This window comes from Hyperoodon ampullatus (assembly GCF_949752795.1).
Source record: "Hyperoodon ampullatus genome assembly, chromosome: 3".
NCBI lineage: Eukaryota > Metazoa > Chordata > Mammalia > Artiodactyla > Ziphiidae > Hyperoodon > Hyperoodon ampullatus.
This window is the reverse complement of record NC_136916.1, coordinates 167,193,378-167,207,753: the sequence shown is the minus strand read 5'-3', so window position 1 is coordinate 167,207,753 and position 14,376 is coordinate 167,193,378. Positions and strand designations below refer to the sequence as shown.

Sequence of the window (14,376 nt, the reverse complement as noted above, 5' to 3'; positions counted from 1 at the left end):
TCCCTCTGGAGCCTCCCTCCCACTCCCCCCATCCCACTAAAAAGTAATTTTGGAGTATTTTTTTAAAATAATTCAGTGAAGAAATGAACGCTTCCTAAGCACTCACATATTTTTTTCAATCTAAACATGTCTAACAAAATGTTTAAAATTATTCATTACTTTTTATATGCAAATTTATATGAAATCAGTTTTATTTAGCCTTAATCGTTCCAATAGTTTGATACAAAATTAGCATTTGGTACTGAAGTGATGAAGCAGAGAGATAATGACATTTGATATATGGTTTGTCATAGCTGTTCAATGAGATTATTCTTCCAGATAACAAGAAAGAAAATTTTCTGCAGATCTAAGCATAACTGGATTATTTCTTTTACTTTCTGGGGGAATAGTAATCTTTCAACATATATATAGTATATAAAAGGAAAGAAGTGAGTCATAAACCATATTAATTTTATTTTTCTTTATATAAAATTATGTATTTATTTATATAAAATTATTGAGCTGTATATATCATAATTAAGTAGTTTTAATACATTTGTTATCACAGGGTTTAAATAAATTCATTACATTCATTATCTCTGGGCTGAACTTTCAGCCAATAAAACTAGGGACTTCTACCACTTCTATAACATTGCTAGGGTAGTGTTCTTTATGTTTAAAGCTGGTAAATAAGAAGAATGCTTATTTTTCTTGAAACCTTGCTGGTAGAAGAAGAATAAAGTGTAAATGGAAAAGCTTCCTCTAAAATAGTTTTGTAAAATATTTTAATGGCACCAAAGTGCCTTTAAAATTTTAGATATAGCCATATGAATGTACATTGTTAAAGAAGAATTATTTTTCCCCTGTTTAATATATCTGCATAACAATTCATATATTTTTTTCTCCTTATTACATTGAGATATGACACAGTTGGTCATTTTTTTAATTACTTAACTTTTTTTTGTTTGTTTGTTTTTGGTACGCGGGCCTCTCACTGTTGTGTCCTCTCCCGTTGCGGAGCACAGGCTCCGGACGCGCAGGCTCAGCGGCCATGGCTCACGGGCCCAGCCACTCCGCGGCATGTGGGATCTTCCCGGACCGGGGCACAAACCTGTGTCCCCTGCATCGGCAGGCGGACTCTCAACCGCTGCGCCACCAGGAAAGCCTAATTACTTAATTTTGTAAGATTAATTTTAAGGCTGATATATTAAATTAGCCCTTTTTAAAGTTCTACAAAAGAGAAGCAACAGTCTTTAAGAGGCAGTATTTTTTTTTAAAGCTAGTTCTGCTCATCATCACTTAAACCCACCATCGGCAGTGCCAAACTTAAACATGATGGTAAGATTGGAAAAATTCTTTTCATCCTTTTTCATCTTTGGGTTCCCTGTTTCCCTTCTTAGCATTTGATCTTCCTTTCTCCTTCAGGTTTCCCAGTGTTTTCCCAATCTTGCCGATCTGGAAATAAAGTCATTCATACTACTAGGACTATTGGCACTTACAAGAACAGTTAAAGAAATCAGTGATAGAAACATATACACACACAGAAAAAAAGAAGAGTGAATGAGTGGATTCACTAATGGATGGATGGATAGTTGGACAGACGGACGGATGGATGATAGTAGAGTTTCAGGGCTTAAAAAGTTTACCCGTAGGGCTTCCCTGGTGGCACAGTGGTTGAGAGTCCGCCTGCCGATGCAGGGGACACGGGTTCGTGACCCGGTCCGGGAGGATCCCACATGCCGCGGAGTGGCTGGGCCCGTGAGCCATGGCCGCTGAGCCTGCGTATCTGGAGCCTGTGCTCCGCAACAGGAGAGGCCACAACAGTAAGAGGCCCGTGTACCGCAAAAAAAAAAAAAAAAAGTTTACCGGTTTACCTCATACCATATAGGTGTGTATATATAGGTCTGTCCTGGTGAGAAGAAGGTCTGTCAAGTAGCTTCTACCACTACTTTGCTACTGTGGTGTATCTCAACACTGCCGCCTAGTATTAACTCTCTCTTCTTGTCACTTGTCATACGAGCTTAAAATCAAATCCCTTTTTCTTTGTTTGATTGTTTGTTTAAGGCTGAAAGAGCATATTCCTTTTGTGGAACTATTGAATACATGGCACCAGATATTGTCAGAGGGGGAGATTCAGGACATGACAAGGTATGTTCTATTTTTGACACTTCCTGATATATCTCTATAAAATGTATATTAAGAATCCTAGTTAATAACTTAGGCCCTCTTTTTGGTGTTATCTTCATTTTTTACCTTTCCTTTGCTTTGTATACACGAACATATTATGATATCTAGTGTTTTGGAGGAAAAAGGATAATGGAAAGGTTAGGACATTCTAGAGTTCCCTTTTTTCAGGTTTTGTTGATGAGGATAATATTTTGTTTTATAGAATAATACTCTTATTAAAGGAAATCTCAAAATCGACTGATTCTTCAAATAATAATTTTTATTTTATTTCCGTTAAAAGTATCATGTCTTGAGCAAAGCATCCACTGTAACCCTGTTTAAAACAGAAATCACCCTTTGTCTGTTGCATGTGACCTGGCCTTTTAGGACACACCTGGGCCACAGTACAATGCAGAGGTGTCATGAATGCATAAACAGTGCACATTGTCCCCATTGGAGTCATGCTGAATGACTATGGACTTTACTTATTGGCATTATTGATTTTTGCTAGAAAAACATATGGAAACTATTTTACCTTCAGTCGATAATTTGCTTTGTAAGAGATCCTTAAAAAGGGAGTCTCTCATATTTTCTTATTCTCAATTTCTGCTTTTAACTTTGTAGTGATATTGGAAACTTTGTTGATTACCTCTTCAACAGAAAAAACCATTGTGACAATCCTTGGAGAAAGAAAACAATTCTGCATTCAAGATAGTCTAAGTTTGTTTTCCTAAGCCTTCTAAAAAACTCAGTTTTTTCCCTCCTCACTTCCCTTTGTATGTGCAAAATGAAGATTGTAGATGAGGCTTTCTAAGTAGTTATAAAATCTGGGTCACATATTGTTTCTTCTTGTATTAAAGGGTACAGATTTGTTTAGTTCTTTCTTAACACTTTTGCTTTATTAATAATGCTCTCCAAATAAGAAATGCTGACTATTTTTTTGCTCCTCATCTCCCCATCTTCCTCATCCCCTTTCAAAATCTCACATATACAATAGGAATATCTTTTTTTTTTTTGGCTGCGTCGGGTCTTAGTTGTGGCATGTGGGATATGCGTTGAGGCATGTGGGATCATTCGTTGCGGCGCGGGCTCTTCATTGTGGCGCACGGGCTTCTCTCTAGTTGTGGCGTGTGGGTTTTTTTTTCTCTCTCTCTAGTTGTGGTGCACACTCCGGAGCGCATGGGCTCTGTATTTTGCAGTACGTGAGCTCAGTAGTTGTGGCACGTGGGCTTAGTTGCCCTGTGGCATGTGGGATCTTAGTTCCCCGACCAGGGATTGAACCCGTGTCCCCTGCATTGGCAGGCGGATTCTTCACCACTGGACCACCAGGGAAGTCCCCAGTAGGAATATCTTAACAGTGGAGAATCGGTGGTCTCCTTGCTAATGACTAATCATGCATTTACGAGCCCTTAGGAGTTCTTCAAATTTGTGTGGTATTGGTTTCAGTCCATGACTAGGAATCTGATTATAGATCTGTATTAATTTACGAGCATGGTTCAAATCCAACGTTCTAAGGGTCCTGACTCCGCTGGCAGTAAAGCTGCTGTATAAATAAAAGAATTGAATTACTGATTTAGTTTATATGTTATTGTTACGTATTTTCTTTAAAATAACTCTAGGCTCACAAACTTTACATCATCTCTCTGAAATCTTGGCTCTGAAATTTGGAAGCAGAGAGTTCAAAATTTTAGCACCAGTTAACTTCTTATTGGTGTAAGCTCATATATCCAACAATTATTGAAATCTTGATTTGCCTAATTGTAAAGGAACTAATTTTCAATATATCAAGATTCTTTAAATTCTGTATAATTTGCTGTGCTCTCAGTTCAGGTAACTGCTTTTATAAGTTGTTTTCCAACGTAGATCACATTTTATTTTATATTATTTTCAGTCTTTCCATACCTCCCAGAAAGTGAAGACTGCTAGATTTATGTGATTGGTTCCATAAGAGGAATTGATATAGGTGGTTATGAAAAAATAACATCTTTTGATGGGATTTTTTTTCATCTTCGTTCTTTGGCTTTAAGAAATTTCATATTTATTGGAGCTGAATAGTTAATAAAAATGCTGACTGGGGGCTTCCCTGGTGGTGCAGTGGTTGAGAGTCCGCCTGCTGATGCAGGGGACATGGGTTCATGCCCCGGTCCGGGAAGATCCCACATGCCATGGAGCAGCTGGGCCCATGAGCCATGGCTGCTGATCCTGCGCGTCCGGAGCCTGTGCTCCGCAACGGGAGAGGCCACAACAATGAGAGGCCTGCGTACCGCAAAAAAAAAAAAAAAAAAATGCTGGTTGGTACGCTTTTCCCCCTATCATAAGTCCAAAGATTTTACTTATTTAAAATTTTAAAAATTTATTTAAAATTTAAAAAAAATTTTGGGGGGTAGGGAGGGATGGATTGGGAGTTTGGGGTTAGCAGATGCAAATTGTTATATATAAAATGGATAAACAACAAGGTCCTACTGTATAGCACAGGGAACTATATTTAATATCCTGTGATAAACCAAATGGAAAAGAATATAAAAAAATTATATATATATATATCTGAATCACTTTGCTGTATAGCAGAAATTAACTTAACATTGTAAGTCAACCATACTTTAATTTTAAAAAATTTCTTTTTTAAATTAACCTAAGTAAAACCATTACTAGTTTAGGAAATAATTGAAACACTTTTAGCAATAGAAACACTTGATTGACTTCTCTATGTTTAAATTCTGTTCTGAGAATACCTGAATATTTGTCTTCTCAATGTCTTTTTTGCATGTGCTAATTTAATACTCCTTGCACAGGAAGCTGTGTACAAAATCTTTTTGTCAAAATATTGTCAAATATATAGATTTATTTTGTTCATTTTTCTTTTATATAAAATACAATTAGTTAATACTCTAGAAAATGAAATTACTGTTGTTTTATAGGCAGTTGACTGGTGGAGTTTAGGTGTTCTAATGTATGAATTACTAACTGGAGCATCTCCTTTCACTGTTGATGGAGAGAAGAATTCCCAAGCTGAGATATCTAGGTAAGACCTAACAAAATAAAATAAGTGTATTGTTTTCTCAAAGAAACTGATCAAACTTCTGCAATTGGGCTGATAGAAAAAATACTGTTTTTAATGGGGTAGACAAAAACGATGTGTAAGTGGTAAATTTCCAATTATATTCCTGTAGGATATAGATATATAACCTTTATATTTCTTTATATTTTATATGCCCAATTAGATCTTAATTTTCGTAGATAGTGTCATAATTTTTGTGTGCTCCAAAGTACTTAGCATATCGTCTTAATGTTTATTTGATGGATACTTTTTTCCCACTGTATACATAATGGAATTTCTTCGTGACTTTAACATAAAGAAACAGTAGTGATATTTTTCAAATCATGGATATAGGCTCAATGGAAACAAATATCATAAAATCACCCTCTTGTAGGTTATCATAGCGTTGTTTTGTTCCTTTCCTTCATAGCAGTTATCACAATTGCAGTGTTACATTTTTGTTTGTAATTATTTGATTAATGTCTGTCTGTCCCACTAGATTGTAAGCTCTGTGAGAGCCAGGGGCCTGTCTGGCTTTGATCCTCAGCATTGTATGCTTAGATGCCAGTACAGTGCTTACCATGCAGAATTCAATGAATGTTCTTGGAATGAAATGAGTTAATGAACAAATAAACGAAGTGTGATAAAACATTGTACTAATTACTAGTTATGTTTTTGTCCTGTTTTTACTTGAATTTTATAACTTTGAGAACAGATTTGACATTAAAAATTAAAAATTGAGACTTCCACTTCTTACCAAGATGGAATAACAGGGACCGGATTTACTTTCCTGCCTGAAACAATTTTTTAAGTGGGCAAAATATATGAAACCACAGTATGGAAGACTTTGAACATCTAGCAATGAAGCACAGTGAACCCTGAGAGACGGGAAATAAATGAGGTGAGCCCTATGATTGCCCAGCTTACTGCCTTGAGAGAGTATCCAGGCTGCAGTACAGGGAGGGGAAACACAAGTGGAGCTGAGATGGAAATGACAGTCCAGGAAAGCCGGGGAAGCTGGAGTTTGCAGGGCAGAGTGTTGGAGAGGAGAAAGCTGCAGAGAGAAAGTGAAGTTCAGAGGTTTGCCGAAGATACCCCTCAAATACTATTCAGTTAAGTAGTAATAAACGCCATGTGTGACGGAACTACTCAGTATAGTTAAGATGTTATTTCTCTCCAAATTGATCTATACATTCAGCACAATTAGAATCCCAGCAGGCTTTTTTTTTTTTTTAGTAGAAATTGATACCCTGCGTCTAAATGCATAGAATAGCCAAATCACCTTTGAAAAAGTAGACCAAAGTTGATTTGAAGACTTACAAGCTGCAACAATTAAGACACTGTGGTGTTTGTATCAAAATAGACAAATCATCAGTGAAATAGAATAGAGAACGCAGAAATAGAACCACACAGATATAGGTAACTGGTTTTTTTTTTTTTTGCAAAGGTGCAGAGTCAGTTTGGTGGAGGAAAGATAGTTTTTCAACAAATGATTCTGGAACCATTGGCTATCATATGGAAAAAAATGAACTTCAATAAATACTTCACTCTATAGAAAAATTTTAAATGGATCATAGACCTAAATGTAAAACCTAAAATTATAAAATTTCTGGAAGAAAACATGAAGGAAAATCTTTGTGACCTTGCGTTAGACAAAAATTTGTTAGATGAGAGACAAAAAGTGCAATCTGTAAAAGCAAACATTGATAAATTGAACTTCATCCAAATTAAATACTTCTGCTCTTCAAAAGAAACTGTTAAGAGAATGGAAAGACAAGGCACAGACTGGGGTAAAATTACAAATTATGTCTGATAAAGGACTGGTATCCAGAATATATAAAGAACTCTCAAAACTCAAGGAAAAAAAAAAAACTCTCCATTTTTTAAAAGGGGCAAAAGATTTGAACAGACAGTTCACCAAAGAAGATCTGTGGGTGGCAAATGAGCACATAAAAAGATGATCAACATCATTAGTCTTTAGGGAAATGCAAATCAAACAACAATGAGATAGCACTATATACTCCCTGGAATGGCTAAAAATAAAGTGACTGACTATATTAGGGTTCTCCAGGGAAACAGAACCAATAGGATATATACACACATATATATAAAAGGAGATTTATTATAAGGAATCAGCTTACACAACTATGACAGCTAAGAAGTCCCACGATCTACCATCTGCAAGCTGGAGACCCAGGGAAGCCGTGGTGCAATTCCAGTCCAAGTCCGAAGGCCTCCGAACCAGAGGAGCCCCTGGTGCAAATCCCAGTCCAAGGGGAGAGGACCAGTGTCCCAGGTTGAGCAGGCACGCAGTAAGGGACTGAACCCTCCCTTCCTCTGCTTCTCTTTCTATTCAGTCCCCCAAGGGATTGGCTGGTGCCCACCCACATTGGGGAGGGGATTCAAATGCTAATCTCATCCAGAAACACCCTCACAGACACACCCAGAAATAATGTTTAATCTCAGCCTGTGTCCCAGTCACGTGACACTGGAAGTTAACCATTACAAGCCCAGCCCCTGTCACCTTGGCAGCCATTTGCATCTCCTTAAACTGTACTTGATCTCCAAATAAAGACAATAACGTGGTCATTCCACCTAACATGATACAGCTATCCCAACAACCCACTAACCCCTTCCCCAGAAGAGGACGTAAGGTCCTTGAGTGGTGTAGTGATATCCTCTCTTCTCCTTGAAATCCCATAACTTAAAGACTATGGTATAAATTTAAAATACTTAAATACCATGGTATAAAGTCAACACATCTAATATGATGAAGGAATAAGGGAGGAAAGGAAACAAATATATAATTTATATACACACTTATTTGTATCAAAATGAGGAAATACACATGGCAGTTACAGTCACCATTTCTATAACTGGTTACGGGGTCATAGCTGGTCTTTGTAACTACCTTCTTCCACTACCCACTTTGTATTCCCTTTGCCTTCAACAAGTACCTCAGCTCATGGGGTGATCCAAACCTTCATTCCCAAAGAATGTGGGCCATTAATAGTCCTGACTAGATTGAGTTGTAGTTTTCAATTGACCTTCGTCACAGGTTCTAGTGATGCTCATAGACCCTCTAAGGCATCTCCTTACTCCAGACATAGTCTTCCTTACTTCCATTGTGGAATAGTAGTCCAAATTCCCTTGATAGTAAGGATCATTCACCCCAGCCAGTGTCGCAACTCCTTTTGCCTGTTGATTCAGAGGCCTGAGCAACCCAAAGTGGCTGGGTGGCAATCTTAATTTCCAGTTCAATGGAATCACTGTTTCGTGTCTTGGAGGAAGCATTATTCCCCCTGGAACTAAGACCTTTAGGCTAGCAGAGCATAAAGTCATGCAAACAGAAAGCAAAAATTTTGCTAGTGGGTCACTACGGGTAGTAGTAAGTGTTACCACTCCCATGTCTCCCCCTTGATTTCTGGACCCGTGAATCCTGGCTATGGGAGAAACAGCACCATATACTGGATGTTGATTCAGAGCATTTTAGCCTTCTGGAGAACCTTGCCGCCCTAGCTTGCACTGTAACTGAGTCTTCAAAAGATGATTCCACCATGATATCAAGCCAGCTTCAGAATGGTGGGGAACATGGTAAGACCAGTGAATTCCATGAGCATGGTCCATTGCTGCACTTGTTTTGCTGTGAAGTGAGTTCCTTGATCAGAAACAGTGCTGTGTGGAATACCATGACAGTGCGTAAGGAATTTTGGCAGTTTGGCAGAAATATTGCATGCAGGAAAAGCAATCCATATCCATAGTGTCTTTTCCAATTAGAGTGAAACCCTGTCCCTTCTATAATGTAAACAATCCATTGTAATCAACCTGCCACCAGTAGCTGGCTGATCACCCTGGGAATTGGTGCCATACTGGGCACTCAGTATTGGTCTCCACTGCTGGCAGATTGGGCACTCAATGGTGGCTGAAGCCAGGTCAACCTTGGTGAGTAGAAATCCATGTTGCTGAGTCCATGTGTAAGCTCCATCCCTGCCTCCATGGCCACCTTGCTCATGAGCCCACTGGGTGATGACGGGGGTGAATGGAGAGAGGCAGATTGGTATCCACAAAACAGATCAGCCTATCCATTTGACTATTAAAATCCTCCTCTGTTCAGGTCACCCTTTGGTGAGCATGCACATAGGACACAAATGTCTTCACATTTTTAGCCATTCAGAGAGGTCTGTCCACATACCTCGTCCCCAAATATCTTTGTCAACCAGATTTCCTTGTCAGCAGCTTTCCAATCATGTTCCTTCCAAATCCCTGACCATCCAGCCAAACCATTGGCCACAGCCCATTAATTAGTATAAAATTGCGTGTTCCAAGCAAAATGATCAACTAGGTGCACTGCTCAAAGTTCTGCCCACCGGGAAGATTTGCTTGCACCTTTGCATATCATGCAAAACCGTCTGTAAACCAAGCCTGAGCCTCCTCTTCCTCTATCAGCTAAGGTAGGGGACTCCCCATGAGGCCATAGATGCCGGCTGGGAGACAGAAGGCGGTGTGGCAGGAGCGGGGACATGGGCACTTAGGCCACTTCTTCACGTACATATTTGTGCCTTCAGCGCCTGCTCAGCCCAGTCTTGTGTATGTCACTTCCATTTGATGATGGAGCATTGCTGTGCACTCCCAACTCTACGGCTTGGTGGATCAGATAAATGGGCATCTCAGGTTGCATGTAACTTGGAGGCCCATAGTTAAATGTTCACTCTTTGCTAAGGCCAAGTAGCAAACGAAGAGCTGTTTCTCAAAAGGGGAGTCGTTATCCTCAGAAGATGGCAGCGTTTTGCTCCAAAATCCTAAGGGCCTGTGCTTCAGTTCACCTCTAGGAGCTGCCAGAGTCTTCAAACAGCATCCCTGTCTGCCACTTCCAGCACCTCTGATCTGCTGGATTAGATGAACCAAATGGCAGAGCAGCTTGCACAGCAGCCTGGACCTGGTGCAGAACCTTCTCTTGTTCTGGACCCCACTCAACAGCAGGTTTTCGGGTCACTTGATAGATGGGTCGGAGTAAGACACCCAAATGAGGAATATGTTGCCTCTCAAATCCAGAGGCCCACTGGGCATTGTGCCTCAGTAGGAGGCGCCAGCTGCAACAACTTATCCATCACCTTGGAAGAGATATCTTGAGATGCCCTATACCACTGGACTCCTAGAAATCCACTAGAGGCCCCTGAATTTTAGTCAGAATTATTTCCCATCCTCTGACACACACGTCTTACCAATAAGTCTAGAGTAGTTGCTACTTCTTGCTCACCAGGTCCAATCAGCATAAAGTCACCAATGTAATGGACCAGCGTGATTATCTATGAAGAAGAAAGGCGATCAAGAGCTTTGTGAACTGAACAATGACACAGGGCTGGAGAACGGATAACCCCTGAGGTAGGACAGTGAGGGTACATTGCTGGCCTTGCTAGCTGAAAGGAACTCTTTTTGGTGGGCCTTATGGACAGGGCTGGAGAAAAAGGCGTTTGCCAGATCAATGGCTACATTCCAGGTACCAGAGCTTGTATTCATTTGCTTAAGCAATGAAACCACAACTGGTACGGCAGCTGTAATTGGAGTCACCACCTGGTTAAATTTACAGTAAGGCACTGTCATTCTTCAAGAGCCATCCATCTTCTTCACAGGCCAGGTAGGCGAGTTCAATGGGGATGTGGTAGGAATCACCAATCCTGCATCTTTCACGTCCTTGCTGGTGGCACTAATCTCGGCAATACCCCAGGAATGCGGTCTTGCTTTTTGATTGACTATTTTCCTAGGTAGAGGCAGTTCTAATGGCTTCCACTTGGCCTTTCCCACCAGAATTGCCCACACTCCACAGGTCAGGGAACCAGTGTGGGGATTCTGCCAGCCGCCAGGTATCTCTGTTCCAATTATGCATTCTTGACCTGGGACAGTAACCACAGGATGGGGTCAGGGACCCACCGAATCCACTGTGAGATGGACCTGAGCTAAAACTCCATTAATTACTGGACCTCCATAAGCCCCTACTCTGGCTGATGGGCCACAGTAATGTTTTGGGTCTCCTGGAATTAGTGTCCATTCAGAACCAGTGACCAGTAGTCCCCGAAAGGTCTGATGATTTCCTTTCCCCAGTGTACAGTTACTCTGGTAAAAGGCCATGGGTCCCTTTGGGGAAGGCTGGGAGGAAGATTAACAGTCCAAATTCTCAGGGTCCTTCCTCAAGGTGACCCACCATCCCCTTTATTCAAGAGGTTGTGGGTATATAAACTGGCTCAAGTGTGGGAATTGATTGAGGGACAGTTGATTGGGGGGAGGGCAGGAAAGATGACAAAGGGACACAGTGGAACTTTGGAGGGCATTGGGCATGTCCATTATCTTGATTGTGGGGATGGATTCACAGGTGTATGTATATATGTCAGAATTTATCCAGTTGTACACTTTATATGGTGAGTTTATTGTATAATACATCAATTTTACTTCAATAAAACTGCTAAATTTTTTTAGAATGTACCTTTTACAGGACATATTAGGAAGTAAATAATTTCCCACTATTACAGCTTATTTAATTTTGAAGCTCAGTGATCAGACATATTTCTTGTTAAAATCAAATTTAAATCATGCCTATTATTAAAATTCTAAACATGACTTTGCTTATTTAAAATTTGCATTTTGACAGTTTGAAAATGCCTCAGAATTGTAGGAAACCTTGCCCATAGTCTTGAGAATTCGGGTCCCCTTGCAGGGTCACACCTGTCACGGTGACAAATGAAAGGGCAGACTTAGCCTGACGCCATTAAATAGTGGCTCCTCTGACTAATTCCCTCTTTCTGATTCCACATACACAAGCAATCTTCTTTTTACAGTTTTCCATTCCACCACAGGTCTGCCTGTAGAGAGACGGTATATTGCTGATCATAACGGCAGGAAAATTCTGAACCAAAAGATGATCACATTTAAATTGCTTTTATTGCCTTTAGATAAATTAGTTGGCATTCTGGTTTTAGCAAGAGAAAGAGAGCCTGAAGCAGATTGTCTAAAGTCTTAAAACTAGAGCAGATTTCTCAAGAATTTAAATAGGATTCTTTCCCTTTAATCAATTAATTATTCACTTTGTCATGTTGTTAATAATTTTGTTTAAGCTTGGTGTTAACCTGTGATTCCATGGTTTTTTTGTTTTGTTTTGTTTTCTTGAAATTTACTAACAGTGTAATAGCTGAATTATCCCACATTACTTTTGCCTTTCAAGATAAGCATTCTGATTGTCTTTCCTGGTGTAAAATCCCTTATAGTCTGTTCTTTATAAAATATGCACCATTCAGATAAATGTATCATTACCGTGTCCCCAAATGCCTTAAATAGCCAGGGCTTTTTCTGATCATTGAATTCTTCCATTCCTTAGTTATTGTGATCTCCCCTGAACTCTGCATACTTTCTATAGAGTTTATTTGAGATGCATCAGAATAATATATTATCCAAGTTATCTGTTTGCCTGTTGTTGTCTACAGGTAGCCTAAAATCAGGACAAATAAGTTTTCTCTGGTTATCAAATTTTTAAATATGATAAGAATTTAGGATGAGACGAGAACTTTCTCCATGGTGTAAGAATCCCTTTATCAGTGTCCCTGACGGTTCTCTCCTTTCTGTCAGAGTGCCATCAGTAAACAGATAACACTGTTGAGTAAGGTATTTTCAAGGAAGCCCCTTCCATCAGAATTTCTCCTCCCGTAAAATAAGCTAGAATTAGTTTCCTCTAACCTCTGCATGTCAGTTCTGGTCCTGGTCCTGGTCCTGTCCTCTAAAGAACAGAGTGGTTCTGTGGTTTCTTCCAGACATTGCTTTAGGTGTCTGAAGATAGTTTTATCTAGGGTAAACCTTTCTAGTTCTCTTAACTGTTCATGTGAAATGATTTCTAGATTCGTCATTCCTCGGCACCTTTCTGAACAAACATCAAATTGTCAACATTATAGATTTGAATGATAGCTCTTTAGCTTTTCTGTGAGTCTCTTTCTTATATTTATTTCATGTATGTAGCATGTGCTTTTCGTACACGTATGTTTCCCACTAGCTTTTACTGCCTCTGTCTAGAGCTTCCTCTTTCAGGGTATGTGTTACTGCCACACAGGAAGGTGTCCCCTCAGCCACTGGTATTGCTAGCAGTTTGTCTGCCTCCCCTTCAAGAAGGAAGCTTTTTCTTGCCTGGGGCTGTGTAAACCAGGATAATTAGATTTACCCTCACCTGGGCATCAGGACGTAGAGGTTCTGATTGCAGCTCCTCCATCATCTCCGGCAGGGTTGTCTCTGTCTCACTTTCTCTGCCTTGGAAATTTACAAAATACTTGCCAAGAGATGTTTATTTGGTATTTCATTATCCATCAATAAAGTATACTTTACTAATGTGTTTCATAGTGCTATCCTAAGCATAATGTTATATAAATTCAAGTCTAAGTGTTATAAAAATAATGGTTTAAACAGAGCTGTAGGTGTTGTTTAGGTAGGGGGTTGGCAAACTATGGCCTGCAGGCCAAATCCATTCTGCTGTCTGTTTTTGTGTAGCCTGTGAGCTAAGAATGGTTTTTACGTTCTTAAGTGGTTGAAAAACTCAAAATGTGAACAATATTTTGTGACATGTGAAAATTAGATGAAATTTAAATTTCGGTGTCCATCAGTTAAGTTTTATTAGAACACAGAGTACTCATCCATTTACGTATCACGTCTGGCTGCTTTCATGCTGCAGCAGCAGAATTGAGTAGTTGCCCCAGAGACCATATAGCTTCCAAAGCCTGAAGAATGTATTGTCTGGCCTTGTATTAGTTACCCATTATCCATTGCTCAGTAACAAATGAGCTCAAAACTTAGTGGCCTAAGAAACATACATTTATTATCTCAACGTTTCTGTAGATCAGGAATCTGGGCACAGCTTAGCTAAGTCCTCCCCTTCAAGGTCACTCACAGGCTGCAATCAAGGTGTTGGCTGGGCTTTCAGTATCTCAAGGATCAACTGGGAAAGGATATGCTTCGAAGTGCATGTGGTTGTTGGCAGGATTCAGTCCCTCTGGGTTGTTGGACTGAGAGCCTCATTTCCTTGCTGGCTGTTGGCTGAAGACCAACCACCCTCACTTCCTTGCTGTGTGGGCCTTTCCAACATGGCAGCTTCTTCATCGAAGCATGCAAGCTGGGAAAGCAATAGAGAGAGTCTGCTAGGAAGATGGAATGTTTTGTAACCTAAT

General features: G+C 39.8%; 1 protein-coding gene across 7 annotated transcripts in view; it reads left to right on the top strand.

The window, feature by feature from the left end:
- Positions 1-14,376, top strand: part of RPS6KA5 (ribosomal protein S6 kinase A5) — a gene marked incomplete at both ends in the record, with an annotated part of 180,087 nt that overhangs the window by 134,586 nt on the left and 31,125 nt on the right. For 5 of the 7 annotated variants that reach the window (XM_079699290.1, XM_079699289.1, XM_079699287.1 and 2 more), the window contains 2 exons: positions 2,044-2,127; positions 5,064-5,167. In XM_079699290.1, the coding sequence (XP_079555416.1) occupies positions 2,044-2,127; positions 5,064-5,167 (188 nt within the window). Of the gene's footprint in view, positions 1-2,043; positions 2,128-5,063; positions 5,168-14,376 lie in introns of those variants that run through there. The other 2 variants (XM_079699286.1, XM_079699291.1) reach the window with 2 other exon arrangements.